This window comes from Xiphias gladius, chromosome 24, assembly GCF_016859285.1.
Source record: "Xiphias gladius isolate SHS-SW01 ecotype Sanya breed wild chromosome 24, ASM1685928v1, whole genome shotgun sequence".
Lineage (NCBI taxonomy): Eukaryota > Metazoa > Chordata > Actinopteri > Istiophoriformes > Xiphiidae > Xiphias > Xiphias gladius.
The window spans coordinates 7872231-7891704 of NC_053423.1; the positions used below are offsets into that span (position 1 = coordinate 7872231).

At 43.3% G+C, this 19474-nt stretch overlaps 3 protein-coding genes across 8 annotated transcripts in view; 2 read left to right on the forward strand and 1 right to left on the reverse strand.

Moving 5' to 3' along the window:
* Nucleotides 1–824: 824 nt before the first annotated feature.
* Nucleotides 825–2205, forward strand: LOC120786553 (SOSS complex subunit C-like). Its single transcript, XM_040122035.1, has 2 exons — nt 825–948; nt 1183–2205. The coding sequence occupies exon 2, from the start codon at nt 1326–1328 to the stop codon at nt 1635–1637; it is 312 nt and encodes a 103-aa protein (XP_039977969.1). The 5' UTR covers nt 825–948; nt 1183–1325; the 3' UTR covers nt 1638–2205.
* Nucleotides 2206–2533: 328 nt separating this feature from the next.
* yars1 (tyrosyl-tRNA synthetase 1) lies at nt 2534–8853 on the forward strand. 3 transcript variants are annotated; one of them, XM_040121587.1, is made up of 14 exons: nt 2534–2665; nt 3258–3333; nt 3465–3611; nt 3723–3898; nt 4032–4161; nt 4341–4421; nt 4810–4902; nt 6267–6402; nt 6513–6598; nt 6722–6857; nt 7016–7134; nt 7271–7464; nt 7561–7702; nt 7979–8853. In XM_040121587.1, exons 2-14 carry the CDS (start codon nt 3277–3279, stop codon nt 8087–8089), a joined length of 1608 nt encoding a protein of 535 aa, XP_039977521.1. In that variant the 5' UTR covers nt 2534–2665; nt 3258–3276; the 3' UTR covers nt 8090–8853. The 3 variants fall into 3 exon arrangements, with proteins under 3 accessions (XP_039977521.1, XP_039977523.1, XP_039977522.1); XM_040121589.1 differs by having other exon boundaries at nt 7019–7134; XM_040121588.1 differs by lacking the exon at nt 2534–2665 and adding an exon at nt 2761–2935.
* Nucleotides 8854–8956: 103 nt separating this feature from the next.
* Nucleotides 8957–19474, reverse strand: part of kiaa1522 (KIAA1522 ortholog) — a 36876-nt gene continuing 26358 nt past the window's right edge. For 3 of the 4 annotated variants that reach the window (XM_040121582.1, XM_040121585.1, XM_040121583.1), the window contains exons 3-10: nt 16251–16409; nt 15922–15965; nt 15678–15816; nt 14990–15097; nt 14731–14897; nt 14417–14617; nt 10737–14277; nt 8957–10229 (exon numbers count right to left, since the gene is read on the reverse strand). In XM_040121582.1, the coding sequence (XP_039977516.1) occupies nt 10189–10229; nt 10737–14277; nt 14417–14617; nt 14731–14897; nt 14990–15097; nt 15678–15816; nt 15922–15965; nt 16251–16409 (4400 nt within the window). In that variant the 3' untranslated portion in view covers nt 8957–10188. The remainder of the gene's footprint in view (nt 10230–10736; nt 14278–14416; nt 14618–14730; nt 14898–14989; nt 15098–15677; nt 15817–15921; nt 15966–16250; nt 16410–19474) is intronic. The other variant, XM_040121586.1, reaches the window with a different exon arrangement.

A 19474-nucleotide genomic window follows, 5' to 3' on the forward strand; every position in this document is an offset into this window, starting at 1 on the left:
AGATTTTAAATATCTCCACTCTTATCTCGCATGCATCATGTGGGTAAGGAACCATAACCTCTTTGCCTGCTGAAGAGACAATGGTATCATTCTTCTAATATTTTTGTAGCTTTTTACGTAACCTGTCTTCAGGTCATCCAAAAGTGTCCTCAGCAGAACCTGGAGCAGGTTGTTAGAGAGAGGGGACAGTGAAAGAGAATGAAATGAGAGCTGGTCTAAAAGCAATATGAGAAGTCAAATTAAAATGACCTGTGGGCTAAAATAACTTTGAGAAATGTGCAGAATAATAAGGGGGGGGGGGGGGGGGCTCGTTTATGTCATTAATCAAACATGGGATGATGTAGAGAGATTATCAGTTAAATATAGGCTACTGACTGTTAAAGAACATTGACTGCGCACTTTCACAGTTGGTCTAGCGCCATGCAGACACTGGATAGCATTCATTGTACACTACTGCCATCTGGTGTTGAGTCCCCCCCCCCAATTTAAAAAAAAAAAAAAAAAAATGTTGAGCAGCAAAAAATAAGCTTGAAGTTGTGTCGCAAATGAACTTAAAACCTATTCATTTTGTTCCTGTTTCATAGCAGCGATTGCATCTACAGGCACAGTGTAATTAAACGCACATAACGTATAGGTGTGAAAGAAGCCAGCGTCAATGAAAAGAGTAGTTACAAACACAATGAACGTAGTTGATCGAGGAAAGAAAAAGCAAAAATTGGTTGAAGTCATGAGACTCTGGACTTGAGACTTTTAAAAGGGGGGTATATCATGTTTGTCACATGTTCAGATCCAGTCTGTGAATGGGCTGTGAGTTCAGTTGTTTTGACGAGTGTAGCGATGAGATTCTGCCACAGATTTTGTGCAACACTACTGAATGTTGACTTGTGAATTGATTACCACTTTTATTTTGTCATTTTTAAGCCCATTGGTTGTCTCGTTGTCTACACAGTAAGGATTGGGCATGTTGTGACACTTTTTTAAGCATCATTAATACACGTGTTTGTGTTTGAAGATCATATAAAGTTCCTGTAAATGTAGTAGTTCATGGACAAATCGCTTCTTTTGGACCTCGTGCGCCTTTATTTTGAAGGCAGAACGCTGAAGGCGGAAGTGTTTTACTGTGTTAGCATACAGCGGCGTATTAAAGCATCTAATATATATATGTATTTTTTTTTTACTTAGTTCTGATTCTTCGTGCTCCATGTCAGTCAGCTACAGCGACGTTAGCTTGACAAGCACACCACGCAAACAAGTAGCGCTAAAAGCGACACTCATCTCCTTCATGGACTGAAGGCTTTATTTACATCGCTCGCTGCTAAGCTGACATGGCTGCCAACCCTCCAGGACAAGGCTTTCAGAACAAGACCCGGGTGGCCATCCTGGCGGAGCTGGACAAGGAGAAGAGGCGGCTGCTGCAGAGCCAGTCCATGAACAGCCCCGGAGCGAACATCCCCCTGTCGTCCAGACCGAGCCTCAAGGAAGTGAGGGACAGCGCGGAGCAGCAGCACATCGCCGCCCAGCAGAAGGCCGCCCTGCAGCACGCTCACGTCCACTCGTCCGGCTTCTTCATCACTCAGGACTCCTCGTTTGGGAACCTCATCCTCCCGGTGCTCCCCCGCCTGGAGCCCGACTTTTGACTCCGAACGTCCCGACAAATACTGACCCGTGCCGCGGCCCCGGTGGACAATGGCAACAACTCACATGCAAAAATCATACCTGTTGTTCAGTTTCTCTCTTTTATGCGACCGTTGTCCTGTGATCAGTCTAACTGAGATTTTGGCCTCCATATAACCTCACTGACAGAATAAACATGGTATTTGAATGCATTGAATCAGTGTTTGCTCCATTTGCAGGGATAAATATTGGAAATGTGGGTCCCCAGAAAGATAAGTACCGTCACCCCCCCTGATTATTTCACACATTCTGCTGTAACTATACATCACCATTACCTTTCACGTCACTAACGATGAAGTCTACCTGTTGTCAGGCAGACAGGATGTCATGATACATGTAGTGCTTCAAGAGTGTAATAACACACCGAGGGTTGTAACAAAGAGTGGCATTTGTACACGAGTCTTAATTGCTTGTAGCTGGAGCTTTCTATTAAAGGTAATGATGGTGAGAATGTAGTTTTAAGACCCTAATTATCTTCGACTTAATACTGTGCCTACATGGTGCACACTGTATACAGTGATTAACCAAATTACTCTTAACATGTAGCATATTCCAACCCAAGGCTGCTTATTGCTTTGTGGCTATCTGGGTCTTTAATAAAACTATGTATTGTATGTTGTGTGCACTGTACTTACTGAGAAGCAGGAGGCAACAGGATGCATACACAGTGCACAGACGAAAGTTCGTTTATATGGGCCCAACAGCAATCCCCCCCTCCCACTAATATTTTCTTAGTTTGTCTTGTACTATCCTCCTGACACACTGACCAAGCTCAGGGTAATTACCGAACATTGCCTTCTATGCTCGCCAGCAACGTGGTAATTTCGGTGCCCCGAAATAATGGGCTCTGCGATCTACCCTCGATTGCTTTCCCCTGGAATCTACAGTGAGTTGATAGCAGAGCTGAAGCTGTCGCTGACGCAACACACTGGCAGGTCCACCCTGCCGGCATATCTTCCCCGCGTGTCTTTGTGAGAAGTCAGATTTTGAGGTAAGTCAGCGGGTTGTACAGTGTGGCTTCATGGTAGGCATATTGCCATCACATGAACTGAATAGGTAGCTACTAAACAGGTCGCATTTCTATCTCGAAAATTGAGCTAGGTAACGTTAGCTAGCCTTAGCCGGTTGGTTGATTCATTACGAGCGTAACGTTACTCCAAGCTCCAGGTCAGTCCAACGGTGATGTCACTTCCCTCGGAGGCTGAATTACCTGGTTAAAAAAACTGCCTTAACACGTTTTACCATCTGCTATAGCCGTCTGGTAAATATGGCTTCTAGACACTCCATTAAGCTGCGGTCTATTTTTCTTAAAGTGTCCAAATTTAGGTTGGATTCCCGCAGTTTGCTTCCGCCCACCATGGCGCAGTTTTGGTGAAAGGAATTTTATGTAATATTGGGAAGCAGCTAAGTCAGTTCTGAGACTAGGTACCATGTCATTTCGTTGTCTGTTCGCAAGGCCAAAATTTAAACTGAAAGTGATTTGAAAGAGCTTGAACTCGCATATTTTAGAAAGACAAAAACGAAACAAAGCTGCTTCTCCCGTTGCCGTCCACTCACAACAATGCTTGAAATGCTGTCTTTAGAGTCAGAAGGCGCTGTACCATGGCAGACCAGCTAAATCCGGATGAGAAGTTCGACCTCATCACAAGGAACCTGCAGGTGGGAGACACACACACACACACACACACACACACACACACACAGTCACAGTCACAGTGACTGAAGTCATCCACTAGCTTGGTCTCATGAATATCTGGCTGTGTGTTTGTTTTGAATGCGTGTATTTGCAGGAGGTCCTTGGAGAGGAGAAGTTGAAGCAGGTTCTGCAGGAGAGAGAGCTGAAAGTATACTGGGGAACAGCGACGACAGGCAAACCCCATGTCGCTTACTTTGTCCCAATGTCCAAGATTGCAGACTTCCTCAAGGCTGGATGTGAGGTAGGTACATCCCTTTGAGCATCTTCTCTGTCGCTGAGAATTTGATTGCATCTTACTTCTGGCTCACAGTAGTTTACATGTATACTTTCTGTTTTTTTTTCTTTTCCTCAGGTCACTATTCTGTTTGCAGACTTGCATGCCTACCTCGACAACATGAAAGCACCCTGGGAGCTGCTGGAGCTCAGGGTGAAGTACTACGAACAGGTCATCAAGGCCATGTTGGAGAGCATTGGTGTGCCTCTGGAAAAACTCAAGTTTGTCAAAGGAACTGACTACCAGCTCAGCAGGTCAGTTGTTCCTACGCAGCTCACACACCGTCTTGACATGTGTTTGTTTAACTTTACATTCTCTGAAATAGTCTTTGTAGCTGCAGCCTATACTCAAACTGATGCTTTAGCTCTTTGTTTTCATGTCTGCCAGAGAGTACACTCTGGATGTGTACCGCCTGTCCTCCATGGTGACAGAGCATGATGCTAAGAAGGCTGGAGCTGAGGTTGTCAAACAGGTGGAGCATCCCCTGCTGAGTGGTCTGCTCTACCCTGGACTGCAGGTAATACCACTGTTATTAGATTGAGTACAAGCGGCGATATAAGATTAGCCAGTGCCTTCTTATATCACCAATCACGAACTACAATTATTAATGTAAATTCAACCAAATGTCAATTTATGGTGATATAAATACTAAAAAAAAAAAAAGCAGCAGTAAATGTGACATGTCTTTGTCCTCAGGCTCTGGATGAAGAGTACCTGAAGGTGGATGCCCAGTTTGGAGGAGTTGACCAGAGGAAGATTTTCACCCTGGCAGAGAAGGTGCCAACTCCCTCCTAACTGGCTCATTTATTTTAACCCTTCACCCTCTGTTGTCCCGACATTACGGACACTTCTAACCTCTTTTCTTTCCTTTTCAACACATACCTTATCCCCTCATCTCTCGTGGAACTTGATTAGTGTAGGAATAGCGGGTACCACTTGGCTTCTTGTTGACAACAGATGAACTTGTTTAAATGAAAATCCATTTATTTTCTTGATTTTGTTTACTTGGCTCTTGACAGAAAAAACTGATTATGAGTTTTGTGTATAGAAATAATGAGATTCACTGCAGCTGTTGATGTCACAAGGGCTGGATCTTATGAAACAGTTGTCCGAATAAGATCTATAAAATCCAAAATGTAACTGGAGCTTTTCTTTTTGTCTCCAGTACTTGCCCTCTCTTGGCTATGCTAAACGTGCCCATCTGATGAACCCGATGGTACCAGGACTGACAGGAGCCAAGATGAGCTCTTCAGAAGAAGTAAGGCTGCAGATATATTATTTGTCAGAGGAAAAAAGTGATAAAGAAGTTAATGTGAAGTTCGGCCCATAAGCATTTGGACAGTGACACAATTCTTGCAATTTTGCCTCTGTACACCACTGTAGTGGATTTGAGACAAAGCCATCAAGATGTGATTGACGTGTAGGCGATCAGCTTTCATTCAAGGGGGTTTAACAAAAAAATATGACATGAACCGTTTAGGAATTAAAGCCATTTTATACATAGTTCCTTATTTTCAGGAGCTAAAAAAGTCATTGGACAGTTGACTGAGAGTCAGTTGCATGGCCATGAACGAGGCCATCAGTAGGCTGAAAAAAACAACACAAACCTACCAGACAGATGGCAGAAACTTTAGGAGGGGCCAAAGCAAAAATTGGTGAAATTATTCAAAAGAAGGAATGCACTGTCGAGCTCAGCCACACCAGGAGGCCTGGAAGACCACAGAAGAGAACTAAATTGGGTGATCACAAAATTCTCTCCTTAGTGAAGAAAAACCCTTCACAACATCTAGCCAGGTCAAGAACACTCTGGAGGAGGTAGGCGTAACATTGTCAAATTCTACCATCAAGAAATGCCTACATGAATGTAAATACAGAGGGTTTACCACAGGGGCAAACCACTGGTCACACTCAAGAACAATGGGGCCAGATTAGACTTTGCCAAAAATCATCTAAAAAAAGGGTAAAAAAAGATTCTTTGGTCAGATGAAACCAAGGTTAACTTGTACCAGAATGATGGGAAGAGAAGAATTTGGAGAAGGAAAGGACCCAGGTGCTTCTCAAGGCAAAGTAATGGAATATTCTTCAATGGCCGATCAGTCACTTGATCTCAACCCACCTGAGAATGCTTTTAACTTCCTGAAGACAAAACTGAGGGCAGAAGGACCCAGAAACAGCAGCAACTGAGGGTGGATACATTAAAGGCCTGGAAAAGCATCTCAAGGGAAGAAACTCAGCATTCGGTGATGCCCATAGGTTCCAGACTTCAGACAGTCATTGACTGCAAAGGATTTTCATCCAAGTATTACAAATAATCCTTATATTTATAATTGTGTTGGTTTGTCCAATTTGAGCTTCTGAAAATGAGGGACTATGTATAAAAATGAATGTAATTCCTAAATGGTTAATGTGTTATTTTTGTTAAACACCCTTGAATTAAAGCTGAAAGTCTACACTTCAATCACTTCTTGATGGCTTTGTTACAAATCCATTGTGGTGGTGTGCAGAGGCAAAATCACCAAAATTGTGTCACTGTCCAAGTACTTATGGACCTAACTGTATGTATGAGCACTTTTCTTAATGCATATGACCATTCATCACTTCGCTATCTCTTTGTGGCTGCAGGAGTCAAAGATTGATTTACTGGACTCCAAAGAGGATGTGAAGAAGAAGCTGAAAAAGGCATTCTGTGAGCCAGGCAACATCCAGAACAACGGAGTCCTCTCCTTTGTCAAATATGTCCTCTTCCCGCTACGTGGAGGTAGAAAACTCATCCTTTAATCTCCTTCGGTAATCTTAGTTTCAGACTTCCCTTCCACATGTAAAAAGAATATAAAATAAGTTGATATTCTGGATCCATGTGTGTTTCAGAGTTCTGCATCAAAAGAGACCCCAAGTGGGGTGGAGACAAAGTCTACACTGTGTTTGAAGAGGTGGAAAAGGACTTTGCTGAGGAGGTAAAGTACAGTCTAACTGAATTATTGAAGAATAAACGCCCTTCTTCAATTATTTCTCTGCCAAAGTGCTTAATTTTCTCTTCGTGCTGTGGTTTTATCATTGGTGATCTCTGCATTTTGTAGTTGATCCATCCAGGAGACCTGAAGGCCTCAGTGGAAGTCGCACTAAACCAACTGCTGGAGCCAATCAGAAAGAAGTTTCAGTCCCCTGAGCTCCGCAAGCTTACCAACTCCGCCTACCCTGACCCCTCAAGGACAAGTGCGTGTTTAACCCCTCGTCCTCATTTTGTCTTCTTCTCATAAGACTTTAATCCTTTCAACCCAAAAATAGCAGAATGACTGGTTTTGTATTAAATCGGTCGTCAGCTTGCTGCATGGGGAGACTTGTCATTTATGTGTGTGTGTTTGTGTGATTAGAAGCAGGAGGAAAGGGTGCCAAGGCAGGAGGAGGAGGAGGTGGTGGTGGAGGAGAGAATGATGAGCTGGCCCCCTCCAGATTGGACATCAGAGTCGGCAAGATCATTAGTGTTGAGAAGGTAGGAGATTAAGATTGTCACTTGATGTTTGATCAGCTAATCGATACATAATCTGAGTTTTTCTTGAGATGATGCATCAGTATTACAGCCCTCTTTCTCTGTCTTCACATTGGTTTCCTCTCCATCCAACTGTCAGCATCCAGATGCTGACTCGCTGTACCTGGAGAAGATCGACGTGGGTGAGGCGGAGCCAAGGACGGTAGTCAGCGGGCTGGTGGCCTATGTTTCACAGGAGGACCTGCAGGACAGAATGGTGTTGGTGCTGTGCAATCTGAAACCCCAGAAGATGAGAGGGATCGAGTCTCAAGCCATGTTGCTATGTGCCTCTATGTGAGTGCAATTTATTTTTTTCACAAAGACAAAGACAGCTTGTCCCTCAGCCCTATCTTTTAATTTCTTCACTCTCTCTGATTGGCTGATTTTTAGTGAAGGGGAGCCCAGGAGGGTGGAGCCTCTAGACCCCCCAGAGGGTTCATCGCCAGGGGAACGGGTCTTTGTGGAGGGATATGAGAAAGACAAAGCAGACGACAAACTCAACCCAAAGAAGAAGGTGTGGGAGAAACTACAGGTACGTTTCAGTTAGATTATACTTTCACTCAATGGAATGGAGCCTTTGTGAATGTTATTAGTAACACCTGGGCTTTTCTTGTTATGACAAGTCAAAGTGTCTGTTGTGAAAGTAAATCCCACCATTTCAGTTTTTGGGTCAAACTTTTTAAGATATGGACTAATGGATTAATATTTAGCAACAGTTCTCCAGAATGGAATAATGGCATATTGGAATGAAATTATTTATCTGTAGGGGCGTATACACAATGATTTGATACTTTTTCTCTTTTCCCAGGTCGACCTGAAGATATCAGACGAGTGTGTAGCTCAGTGGAAAGACAAACAGCTGATGACCAAACTCGGACAGATCACATGTAAGACACTGAAAGGAGGCAACATCAGTTAAACGCACACATGCTACATTCACCACTGAAGCATCTGCTGCCAGCCACCTTTAAAACAAGAATATGTTTATCACCATATTGCCATGGCAACAACGGTCAAACGTCATCTGGATGTTTTCATGGAGAATGATGGGACATCAATGCCAAAAGGCTCAGATGCTTCAGACTGGCTTAGACAAATTCTGTTACCTTGCTTTGACTTTATTAGGAAAAATATGTAATTCCTCCTAACACGAGCCACTTAAAACAAATTAAGTAACTAATCAACCTTTGATTAATTCGTTTCTCTTTTTTGTTTACTGGGCATTAATGGTTTTACTAATGCACTTAAAAGTACAAATACATCAAATGTTCTGCAAATCGGAGATAACTGGGCCTATTCAGATAAAGAAGGATTGATTGCCTGAATGTCGAAATACCAATTCCTCATTCCTGGAAGTAGCTGATAAGGAAACTCAGGTATTGTAAAAAGGGACTTAATGTTTGAGCTCTTTTCCTGGGTAAAATTGCATTGTGTTGTTTGACTTAATTGGTAAATGTAAGGGCAGTGGCAGGCAAAATCTGCTAAATGTAATTAATAAGAATGGTTTTAAGGATTTCAGACATCAGATGTGTAGAAAAATCAATTTGCCTTGTGCCAAAGGATGGTTGCATAGCGGGTAATGTTGTACAGAAATCGATATCTGGACATTAACTGTCATAATCAAATAATGCATAATCTCGAATATGAAATAAATGTTGAATTATGTGGTCTGTAGGAATTAAATATGGTTGTGTTGTGTGTGATGAAAGAAATGTGTTAAATAACATGGTAACTAGATGTTTGTCTAGTTCTTCAAAGAAAGATTGTAGGAAACAGCATAGTTGATACACTTAAATTTTATTTATAGAAGTAATAACTGTACATAATTCTTTGTAATCATCAAAACGTAGATTTTTGACCCAAATACGAAGAGTCAGTATGTAATTCACTCACTGATGATTTTGCTGGGGGAAAGCATTTTGTGCAAATTGTGATGAGCCCAATTTTCCACCAAAAAGGCCTGGGCCAAATATTTAGATAGAGAATAACAAACACTGACCTCACACTAAGTCTACTCCAGTGTATCAATCATCCAGGGCCATCCTTCACATCCATAGCCCTAAAAGTGGTTTTCAGATGAAATAGATTCTTAAATATTTCATATTTGGTAGGAAAAGGTGACTGACAGTGCTACTAGTGGAAATAATCACACATAAATAAATAGGATACTTGCCTTACTGTTTCCTAAAAAGATTTCATAGAATGTGTTGGATTGACCCTTACATTTATCCAAGAAATGGATTGTGTAGAAGCATCTAATTGACATTTTAGCAGTTGCAGTAATCAGATGCTTTTCTGTGTTAAGTTTTCATGGTTTATCATCTATAGCTTTACAAATGTGCCTCTGTCCTAACCGACAAAACATCTCTGTTTGTCTGAGTATGCAGCATCCCTTTTTCTCAAGTACTACCTGTATTTCAGATCTGACTATCGATACAGTAAAAAGCCAGGACTATAACTGAGTGTCATAATTTGCTTTTACTTAGATCTTTAAGCAAAGTAGGTGATAAAATGCTGATTTGTCCTTTAGTGTATGCCATTGTCAGCCTTTTCTGACAGCTGCTTAAATCCCCATGGAAGTATGTATTATATAACCGGGGAAAAAACACAAACTTCTGTACAGAAATGCTTTGTTGAGACAGTTTCACACTCTGAGCCGCAGTGACCTCTACCTAATTCAACCTCTAGGAGGCGATCTCACACAAGCCAAATATTTACAGTCCAGCCAATGTACACCATTTCGTCCTGAGGGGCCTTATTAAGAGATAAACTATAGCTTAGAAAAATACTCCAGAACAAAGCTATCATAAGAAATTGGGAGCGACACAATTTTTTGCATAAATATGAATGAAGGCCATTAACAGGCTAAGGCTTTTGGAGAACACACAACGACACTCAGATAGTTGAGCTTCATGTCTCAGTAATGTCAGTCAGTCCTTGCTGTGAGTTGTCCTTTTACTTGCTTTTGGTCTTCAATTGTTCCGCTGGCATGAGTCAGTTCATCACCACAAAGCAGTTTTAAAACAGTGTTTCAATTGTGTCTGCTGTCACTCTTGTAGCTGGAGGGGGGAAGACAAAAGGACGTTAGACATTACAGCATTGCCATAATACAGTTACAGGAACACAAGTAATGAGTATTCCTTCCTAATGTAATTCAGTTACAGACATGATCATGAGCTTCAGGTTAAGGCTGATTGAAGCACATGCTTGCACATTTGCCTGGAAAAAGCTGCAGGCAATCTAGCAGCATTTGTATTGTTTGTGTGGATGGGGGCCCGTGGCTGCACTTTTTATCTTGCTGGTATTGAAAGCACAAAATATGCTCTTTAAAACAATGTTGAAGTTCTTAACTGTTTCATGGTAATGCTAGAATTTGCATTCTGCTGTTTCATGACGAGAGCTGCACATAAGTTATTGATTTAAGCTGGCACTGAATCAGTCTTGATGAGTTTACATATTCAGCAGCACTACACTGAAACACACTGATAAAGGCAGTGGTAATCCTTCATTACTTGAGCAAAATATATGCCAAAATATCATGGTTATAAGTACGTTACTGCTCTTACTTGTTGTCTCAGGAGGTGTTATTCCAGTCAAATGTTGTACTCCTCCATTTGCTCCATGTCCTTCAACACTGTGCGCCATTTTTCCGGAACAAGCAGGATGATGCTTTGAAGCACTGATGCTGCCATGTCCTGGCTTCTTAGCTACCGGTGGAGGAACTTTGTCGCACTTCACTGCACCATTGGAGAAAGCGATGGCCCTCGATTGGTCAGACAGCTGCATGAGCTCTGTCGCCAAGCTTTGCTTCAGACTTGCCTGAGCTTCGGGCAAGGAGGCAGCTGCAGTCTCTATAACAACTTTTTTTGTGCTCCTGGAGAAGATAAAGCTGGCAGTAGAGGCTGGGGACTTGTGCATGTCACATCCTTCAGGTGACTTAAGGGACAGAGATCCTGGTTCACTGACACAGCTGTGAGTGGGTGATCTCACACCCAGTCTGGATGGAAGACCATCTTTTGTAGACATGGCTGCAGTTTTCATACGTATGGCTTCCTGTAAGCGCATGGAAGGGGTGTTCAGTGTCACAGAGGATGATTTTATTGTCTGGGGTGGAGATTTTAAAGACAGAGACTTGCGGATGGGCTTTTGTGGAATGTTTTGAGGTGCTGGGATTGGGACTGAGCAGTTCTCCTGAAGTGGACCTTCCTCGTTTGTTGGCTTGTCCTCGGAGGGAGCTTTCACCTGATCTTCAGTCATGTTCACTGATCTGAGGCGAACCATCTGAAGCAGGGAGGGAGTGACGAGAGGTATGTTAGCATCCTCTTTAGGAATGGGTGCACTTTTGTGGCGGACAAGGAGCTCCTTGCTTCTGGTGTCTCGGTTTGCTACACTGGGCTGCCTTCTGAAATTAACCCCATGGGTTAAATTCTCTGCTGGTAGAGGGGGTGCTACTGGGACTGTAACTAGAGTTTGGGCACTAATGGGAGACCCAGAAGAATGATCTTCAATTTTCAGAGAGTCTCGCCTCAAGAAACTGCTGGAAGGAACTAAAGCAGAGACTGATACTGGGTTCTCTGCTTGTTTTATAGCTGGTACAGGAGGTGCCTCTACGGGTGGAGGTGGGACACTATCTGAAAGAGATGAAACATTCTGCACTAGTCTACAAGAAATCTCATCAGCGGTGTTAGCTTTTGAAACTTGCACAGCAACCTCTGGTTTGTTGTCATATACTACCAATTGTGGAACAGCAATGGGCAAATCTGGGTTTTGTCCCTGTACAGATATCCCAGCTTCACTTGAGTCCTTAATTGTCTCTCGAACTTCCTGTGCAGCCACAGTATGCTTAATAACAACATCCAGCTGTTTGACATAATTGTCCATCACATCTGGCACATTATCTGTTACTAGTGGTGGTGGAGGAGGAGGAGGAAAGTCTACCTCATCCCCTCCGTCAAACACTGAGTCCCCTTCCAAAGGAGGTGGAGGAGGTGGCCAGCAAGACTCGACAAAGTGGATCTCCTGCACCCTCTGTAATTCATCTGGTGGCATAGACACTGACGATGGAGGTGTTTTTCTTGAAGGAGGAGGTGTGGGGTGGTATGCTGGGGGAGGGGTAGGTGGTGGTGAGACCTTGTTAACTTTGGGGACTTCTACAGAAAGTGTCTGCATGGATGTGACCTCACTTCTGTCTATCTCATTCTCGCTCCTATCAACTAAAACAATATCCCCATTCTGTGAAGAGGTTGTATGGTTCTCAACAGCTAAATGAACTTCTATCATGGCACTACTACTCATTTCCTTTTTCTGTCTCTGTACTGACTGCTCTGTTGACACTAGTTCCTCTCTGTGCAGTACTGTGATTGGTTTCTTCATCACAGGAGGGGGATCTTTCTTTAGAGTTGTCTCTTGATTCTTGAGGCCCTTAAATAGAGGGCTACTACTCTGCTCCTCTCTCTGAACATCTGCGTTTGCTTTCACTCCCTCTGTTTCAGTATCTGGACATTCCTTGTTCTCTAGCTCCTTGTGGACATCTTCAGGATCTGTTGCTAACAATGTCTCAGGCTTTGCTTTGCTTTCTGACAATTCTAAGATGGGTTTGACTATAGTTGTCTGTTTTTCACCCACTACTTGCATTTCCTTTCTGACTTCAGTCTGGGTCCCTGCCTGTTTAATTGTGCCATCCTGTATCTGTGGGGTTTTGTGGGTTTCTTTGCTGACATTGGGGCAGGGCCCACACAGGAGCTCAAAAGTGCATCTGTTGTGGACCCATGTCTCTGGAGGAGGAGGACATGGTGCTTTGACCTTGGGAGGTGGCGGGATGTTCAACAGCTCTCTGAAATCTACTCTCAAAGTTGAAGAATTGTTATTTGGTGTGAGTTCATTTGGAGTAACAGTGGGTGGAGTTCCCTGTGGAGGCAGACTGGGGCTACATGTGGAAACATCTGGATTGACAGGCTCAGATGTAGCGGATGATAGAGAGGTAAGAGAAGAGGAAGGAGAAGCTGCTGAGGATGAGGCCCGAGACACTGATCTCTCTGGTTTGACTGGTTTCTTTTTCCGTTTTTCTGGGGAGGTTGGGGAGATACCTTTAGGGGAAAGCGTTGGAGTTCCACTCTGACTGGAGTAGCCACTGGAAGGGGACATGGTCCGTTCAAATTTCCCCCCTTCTGGGAGAGTTTTCTGCGGGGAGGAACTGCTGGATCCTGGCTGGGGCTCTGGTGGCCCTCCAGCCTCTATGGAAGAAGCCTTTGTGGAGCTCAGATGACTGGAGGAAACCTCTGGAGAATTGGACCCTGTAGTGTTCAGTTCAGGGGTGGGGATCTTACTGGTATTTCCAGTGACCAACTTAATCTCATCCTTTGCTGCAGTATTTTCTGTAGCAGTTGCCACCTTTCCAGACACAGAGTCATTAAGATCTTTGCTTTCCACCAGAACTTTGGAATTACTCCTGATCTTATTACTATGGAGAGAGTTTGTTCTCCGTGGAGGTGCCGGGGGTTGTTTGGTCTTCATAATTGAAAGACTACGAGTGAAGTTACTCTTGTTCTTTGCATTCTCCCCAGCAGTCACTGACACTGACACAGCAGACTCTGAACCTTGACCTATAAAAAGATCTTCATTTTTACTGTGGGGGCTGCTAATCCCGCTAACTGAGCTACGTATACTGACAAGGTCTTGATCTCCACCAGAGTGCTCTTGCTGGCTTTCTTGCCCATTGAGACCCACTCTCTGGGAGTTACCACTGCGTGCGCTCCCCTTAGAGGATACAGGAGAAGAGTTTGAAATAATGGTCTTTGAAAACTGTGACTCACTCCAATTTGACCCTGAAGCCGATGCGGGTATTGTTGTGGAATCATTGCGGGAATGATCAGTGTGGGAACCGTCACCATCTGATCTTCTGGACAACAAAGGGCTGACTGATGAGTCCTCGGATGCCAGGCTGCTTTTGCTTACAGTGCGGATACTGCTGCTATGGTTGACACTGCTGCCACGATTCCGGCTGCTGCTGCGATCTATCTCTATGACTTCAATCGAGGCTGGCAAGACTGCATTAGGGATGATTGTAGACAAGTAAGTTGCCTGAGGAGATATGGACATCACTGGGCCCTGGAAAAAAAAAATAGGAGCCTTAAAGCTAAATGCCAAGAACACATAATCATTTAAAATACTGAAAATTGAAGTTTCAGAAGAGTAACTCTTGAATTTAATGCCATATCCTTAACCAACAGCCTGATTTTATTCTTACCTGGGGTTCCTGGAGGATGGTAAACATCGATGAAGGACAGAAGGAGGAGGAAGTGGTCATGCAAGGTACTGCAAGGGACTTGGGTCTCAGGGTGGAGTTGGGGCAGAGATGGGAGCCAAAGCCCTGGTGGTTGAGGGGCTTCTCATCCTGGTACATTGCATGGAGGTGCTTCCTAAGCAGCTGTTCATCTCTGGATGCCTGCTTAGGAGTGGAGAGAGGACTATTCATAAGTGATTGAAGAAACAAAAAACATATAATGTATGTTTAATCTATTCTAAATGAATTAATTCTTTCTGTTGAACCCTTTAGTGTACCTCCAGCTCTGAAAGGTGCACTCTTGCTCCCTCCTTATTTGCTGTTGGAGTCCCTCCATCAACCGTAGGAATGATAACAACACCGGATTGGCTTTCAGTGACCTGTCCATCTTGATTAGGGAGCTGGGTAGAAACAAGTGGCTGGAAGGTGGAGCTTCTGTGCAGTGCTGGAAAGATGGTGGATCCCCTTCAATAACATTTTTACCACAAAGAATACATTATGTCTGCTGGTTATGCAAGGATGATGCTAAAAACATACCAAGCTCTTTCTGGACCTGGTTGGGAATACCCATGATAGTGGTCCTCCTGCTCCTCTTCCTGCTCTTCTCTAACCTTTTCACTGGATTCAGTGGCTTAAATGTAGAACCTGAGATAGGAAAAATGTTCTCATTCCAGTAACTGAATTTGACGAGGGTTATTTTACTAACAAAAAACTGTATTCGGTACAAAAGGACAGATTGGTTAAATAATGGGAGCATTGCACAATAATGTATTGAAACTCAGCCTGTGGAGAACTGGATTCTCTTAAGGATTTTAAAAAGGATGTTTGATATATCATAAGAATACCAATCACATTTCCTGCTTGCGCACACAGAATGGCATGTTTTGCCTTCCAGCTGTGATATGCAGAGGCAGCCGCAGTGCTGTCTTTGGATTCTTAGAACTTTTGGGTACCCGAAAAAAACTACAGCTGTGTGTATGACTGTGTGCGTGTCAAGTCTCTCTTTCTTTTGATTTCACACCATGACTGCAGAGGCACCATCTGGGAATGAGAAGTGCCTGCTAAATAAGTACAGGCCTATAACTCGTCATAAAACAGTAAACTCAGGAACAAAACTCAAAGTGCTTTTACAAGCGCTATGATTAGCTCGCATTTTAATTAGTTGAATGAAATGCAAATGCTTTCTCTCTATGAACACAGGCACAGAAACAGGGCTGTTGTTTACCTTGGTGAGTGAGCACAGGCCTTGTCGACACAGAAGAGGTTATTGTGGCATCAGTATTCCCGGTGGTGGATGTTGACTCCGGAGAGCCACCTCCGTCCTTGGAGCTGAGATCTTGCTCTGGACGGAGGGTATCTGAGGACTGTGGGGGAAACACACATAGACACACATTGCAGTATTTAGCTAGGCTGGCATTTTTGGTGTGTAGGAAGTGGAAAAATTATCCACAGAGGTTTGGCTCACTTACAGCGATGCTTTCGTCGTCAGGAAAGTTCATTCCATTTTTGTGTTCTGTGTAAACCAAATGGACAAGGTTTAGACAGAATCTGAATACACTCACACTCCATCCTTCATGTATACCACAGTATCTATAACCAGTGATGTAATCATACATAAAAAGGTAGGTAAATTATAACCTTTACTTTGTGTACTTTTAGATATTAAAACAGCCTCCAACAAACTTTAGTTTTAATTGTAGTGACTATGTCTGCACAACACAAATATATGCCAGTATGTGTATACAATATGAATGGATGTTTTATCATGTGTAGCAAAGACCCACTGAATGTGTCTGACCTTCCTGCTGTAGTATCTTCAGTCCCTCCTGAGCCTCAGTGTGCAGGTCCTCCAGGTACTGTGGCCTGCTGCCCTCAATGAAAACATTTTCCTGGTGGTGCTGCGAGGTCGTATAGTGGACTGCCAACCTCTTCTGGTCTTCATTACCTTTTTGGCCAGCTGTTGGGATTGAAGAGAAAGAAAGGGTTGGGTGAACACTTTTCTTATTCACAGTCATCCTCCAGCTACTACTACTGCTGTGACCGAATTTATTCAGAAATTCATCAGCTATGTTTTATCTTATGTCTCTCTAGTGCTACTTCCTTGTCCTCGTACACCAACACAACACACACACACACACTCAACAAGTGTGCATTTGCCAAAACCCTTATCAGCTTTACAGTGAATCCTCTGCTCCTCCACCTGGCGTGAGTGTGCGGCCGTTAATTGCTGCACCTTTGATGCAGCACACTTCAAATCTCCCCAGCCGAGCAGTTTGGTGGGCAGATGTCCCAGTCTGGCCCACAAAAGTAAACTATTGCCTGGCTAATCTCCTGAGATATCTCTCTTCCTTGCTAGTCCCTGGCGGATTAGATAATCTGGATTGTCCGCATGTAAAGATGCCTTTGGACCCCCTACTGGGGTTCCTCCTGTGTGGGAACTGGACTGGGCTCTCCCTTCAAGGTGGCTCTACTCAATGAAAAACAACAGCTAAAAGCATTGGAGACTGCACAGAAAATACACACTTAAAAATAAAATTTGATACTAGTTGGGTAGCAGTCAATACAGGCAAAGCTTGCTTTGCCAATCGGTGCTGTGTCCCTGCCATCTTTAGTTCAGTTAAATCAAAATGCAGTGTTGGGTTTTGCATAAATGAAGTTATCTAACCTTTTCCGGAACGGTTAAAACAGTGAAATATTCCACTGCATATCCATGTAATTTTCATACAGTACATAAAGTGTAACATAACGGTTCTCAATGTTGCGAGCATGACCTATGGAAAATCACCCGTAAAGTGGCTGTTCCTTTAGCTGATCAAAGGTCAATGTGAGGTGTCTGCTTTCCCTCCTTTGTCACTTTCAACACTGTGGCTCTCAGTCTCACCTGGTTAGGTGATACTGGGTGAGTGTGGTCGTACATACTGTACAAGTTTGTGTGTGTAAGATAACAGACACTCCGCCCCCTGTCCTCCCAGATTCACACAGGTGAGACAGCCCAGACACAATGCCCTCCCCTGTGTGTGGCTGTGGGGAAATCTTAGATCATTGTTAACCTGGGACTGTGTGGAAGTCTAAAGACCTCCAGTAGATTAGCTGTAAGAATTTCATCACATATATTACTCACATATAAGGTGTTGTAACCACTAGTTGTGATTAATGGGAGGAGTAGCCCTCCCTAAGATTCCGCCAGATCCCTGCAGAAGGTTTAGGGCTTTTGGTTGATTAAGACGATCGCCAAAAAATCAGTTAAGCCCTTTATCTCATTAGAGAGGACCCCCAAACTGCATTCAACGGGAATTTTTGCGTGCCAGTATGTCTATGTTTGTGTGAGACAGGGACAGCGACTGGCATGAGAAATATGCAAATATCATCAAATTTTTACACTAAAGTGAAAACACATAACCATTCCATCGGCTCATGGCCTCGACCGTGCGACCAAAGTTTCTAGGGTACTGAAAAAGCCAGAAACCTTCCATCATAACAAGTATTAATGTCATATATACAAGTATTCATTTCTGTCGGCAGCCTAAAGTCAAAGCTACATCCTGCCATATGAGTCAGCACTCACCCTTCTTCTTGAAGACAGACAGCAGAGAGTGGATGCTCTTCCTCAAGTAGACCACCATATCTACACTAGCGCCATAGCAGCAAGGCAGAATCCAACAAGTCCTTTATCAGTCACTTGTGAGAAAAATCAGTCCGTCTCACAAAGAAGATCAAGATCTGAACTTCAAGGACAGAAAAATGATAAAAAGCTTGAAAGCAGAATGTCTGGGATTGACCATGGATGGCCAGGGGTGAGAAGCTCTCTCCTCTCTTCTGCAGAGTGTCTGAGTGACCTGGGATGGACAAGTGCACAATAAGATCTGCTTCCAGCCAAAGCAGCCTGTCCCAGCTGCCTTATCCCTGAGTCTGATAACCTCCTCCCTCCCCCCTCTGCTCTCTCTGTCTCTCTCTCTCTCCCACTGTCCCTCTATTTTGCTCTGTTGCTCTCCATTGCTATTCCCTCTCCATTGTCAAATGAAGAAACCCCCCCGCCAGCAAAATGGCTGTCAAAGTTTGGCTTTCAGGAAGCTTCCACCCCCACGTCTCTCAATATAGACAAACACGAGTGTATATGCACACCCATGTGAACCACCAGTTAAACCAGAGTGATTTTCCCCCTTTATTTGAGTTTTAACACATTTTATAGCCATAAAATATAAAACTTATATAAGAAAAACTAATGAAATAAAACGAATTACTACAATAAATAATAAATGACTACAGACACTGAACAATACATGTCCAATTTTTTAGAGGTAAAAGAAAAACATAAGAATGTAATAATTTAAATGAAACGGGTCAAAATTGTTATTGTAAATGAACTGCTCTCTCCAGCTTCTGATATGATAAATGGGTAAATGCATAAAAGCGTGCACCACTGGAGACATTCCTCCTTGTGTGTACTGTCATCACTTCCGACTCTGACTACAATAAAGGCTAGAACAACACCATAATCACTGATATACTTTACGGTTATAAAGTTCGATTTGTTATTGTGCCTTCCCTAATGAAAGCCTTCGGCATCATGCATCTGTCTGACGCTCTGTCTCATTATCAAAGTGCTACAGGGGCTACATTTGACAGTAGAGGTTGTGTCCTCACAGTGAAAAGCTTAACAACTATTTCAATGCACTGTCTTACCCTCTTCTGTATCACTGCATCACTTTCTCCAGTGCCCTCTTTTGCCCCATCGTCTCTGACAATCTCTCCTCCTTCACGTCTTTCTCTGCCTTTCCCTTCCTGTCTGCTCCTTAGTCTTATAGCCACAGAGGTCTGGTTTGAGTTATAAATAGCTGATATAGCCTCAGTTCATCATCTCTGATGGTGCTGTGTGTGGATGAGTTTCTATGCGCCTACTAATGTTTCCTGACAAAGTGCAGAGGGTATGAAATACAACACGGCTATGACAAAAAGCTAAAGAGACTGATTCTGTACCAAACATAAAACTGGTGCTGTGCTCCAGGATTATTTCTCTGGTGA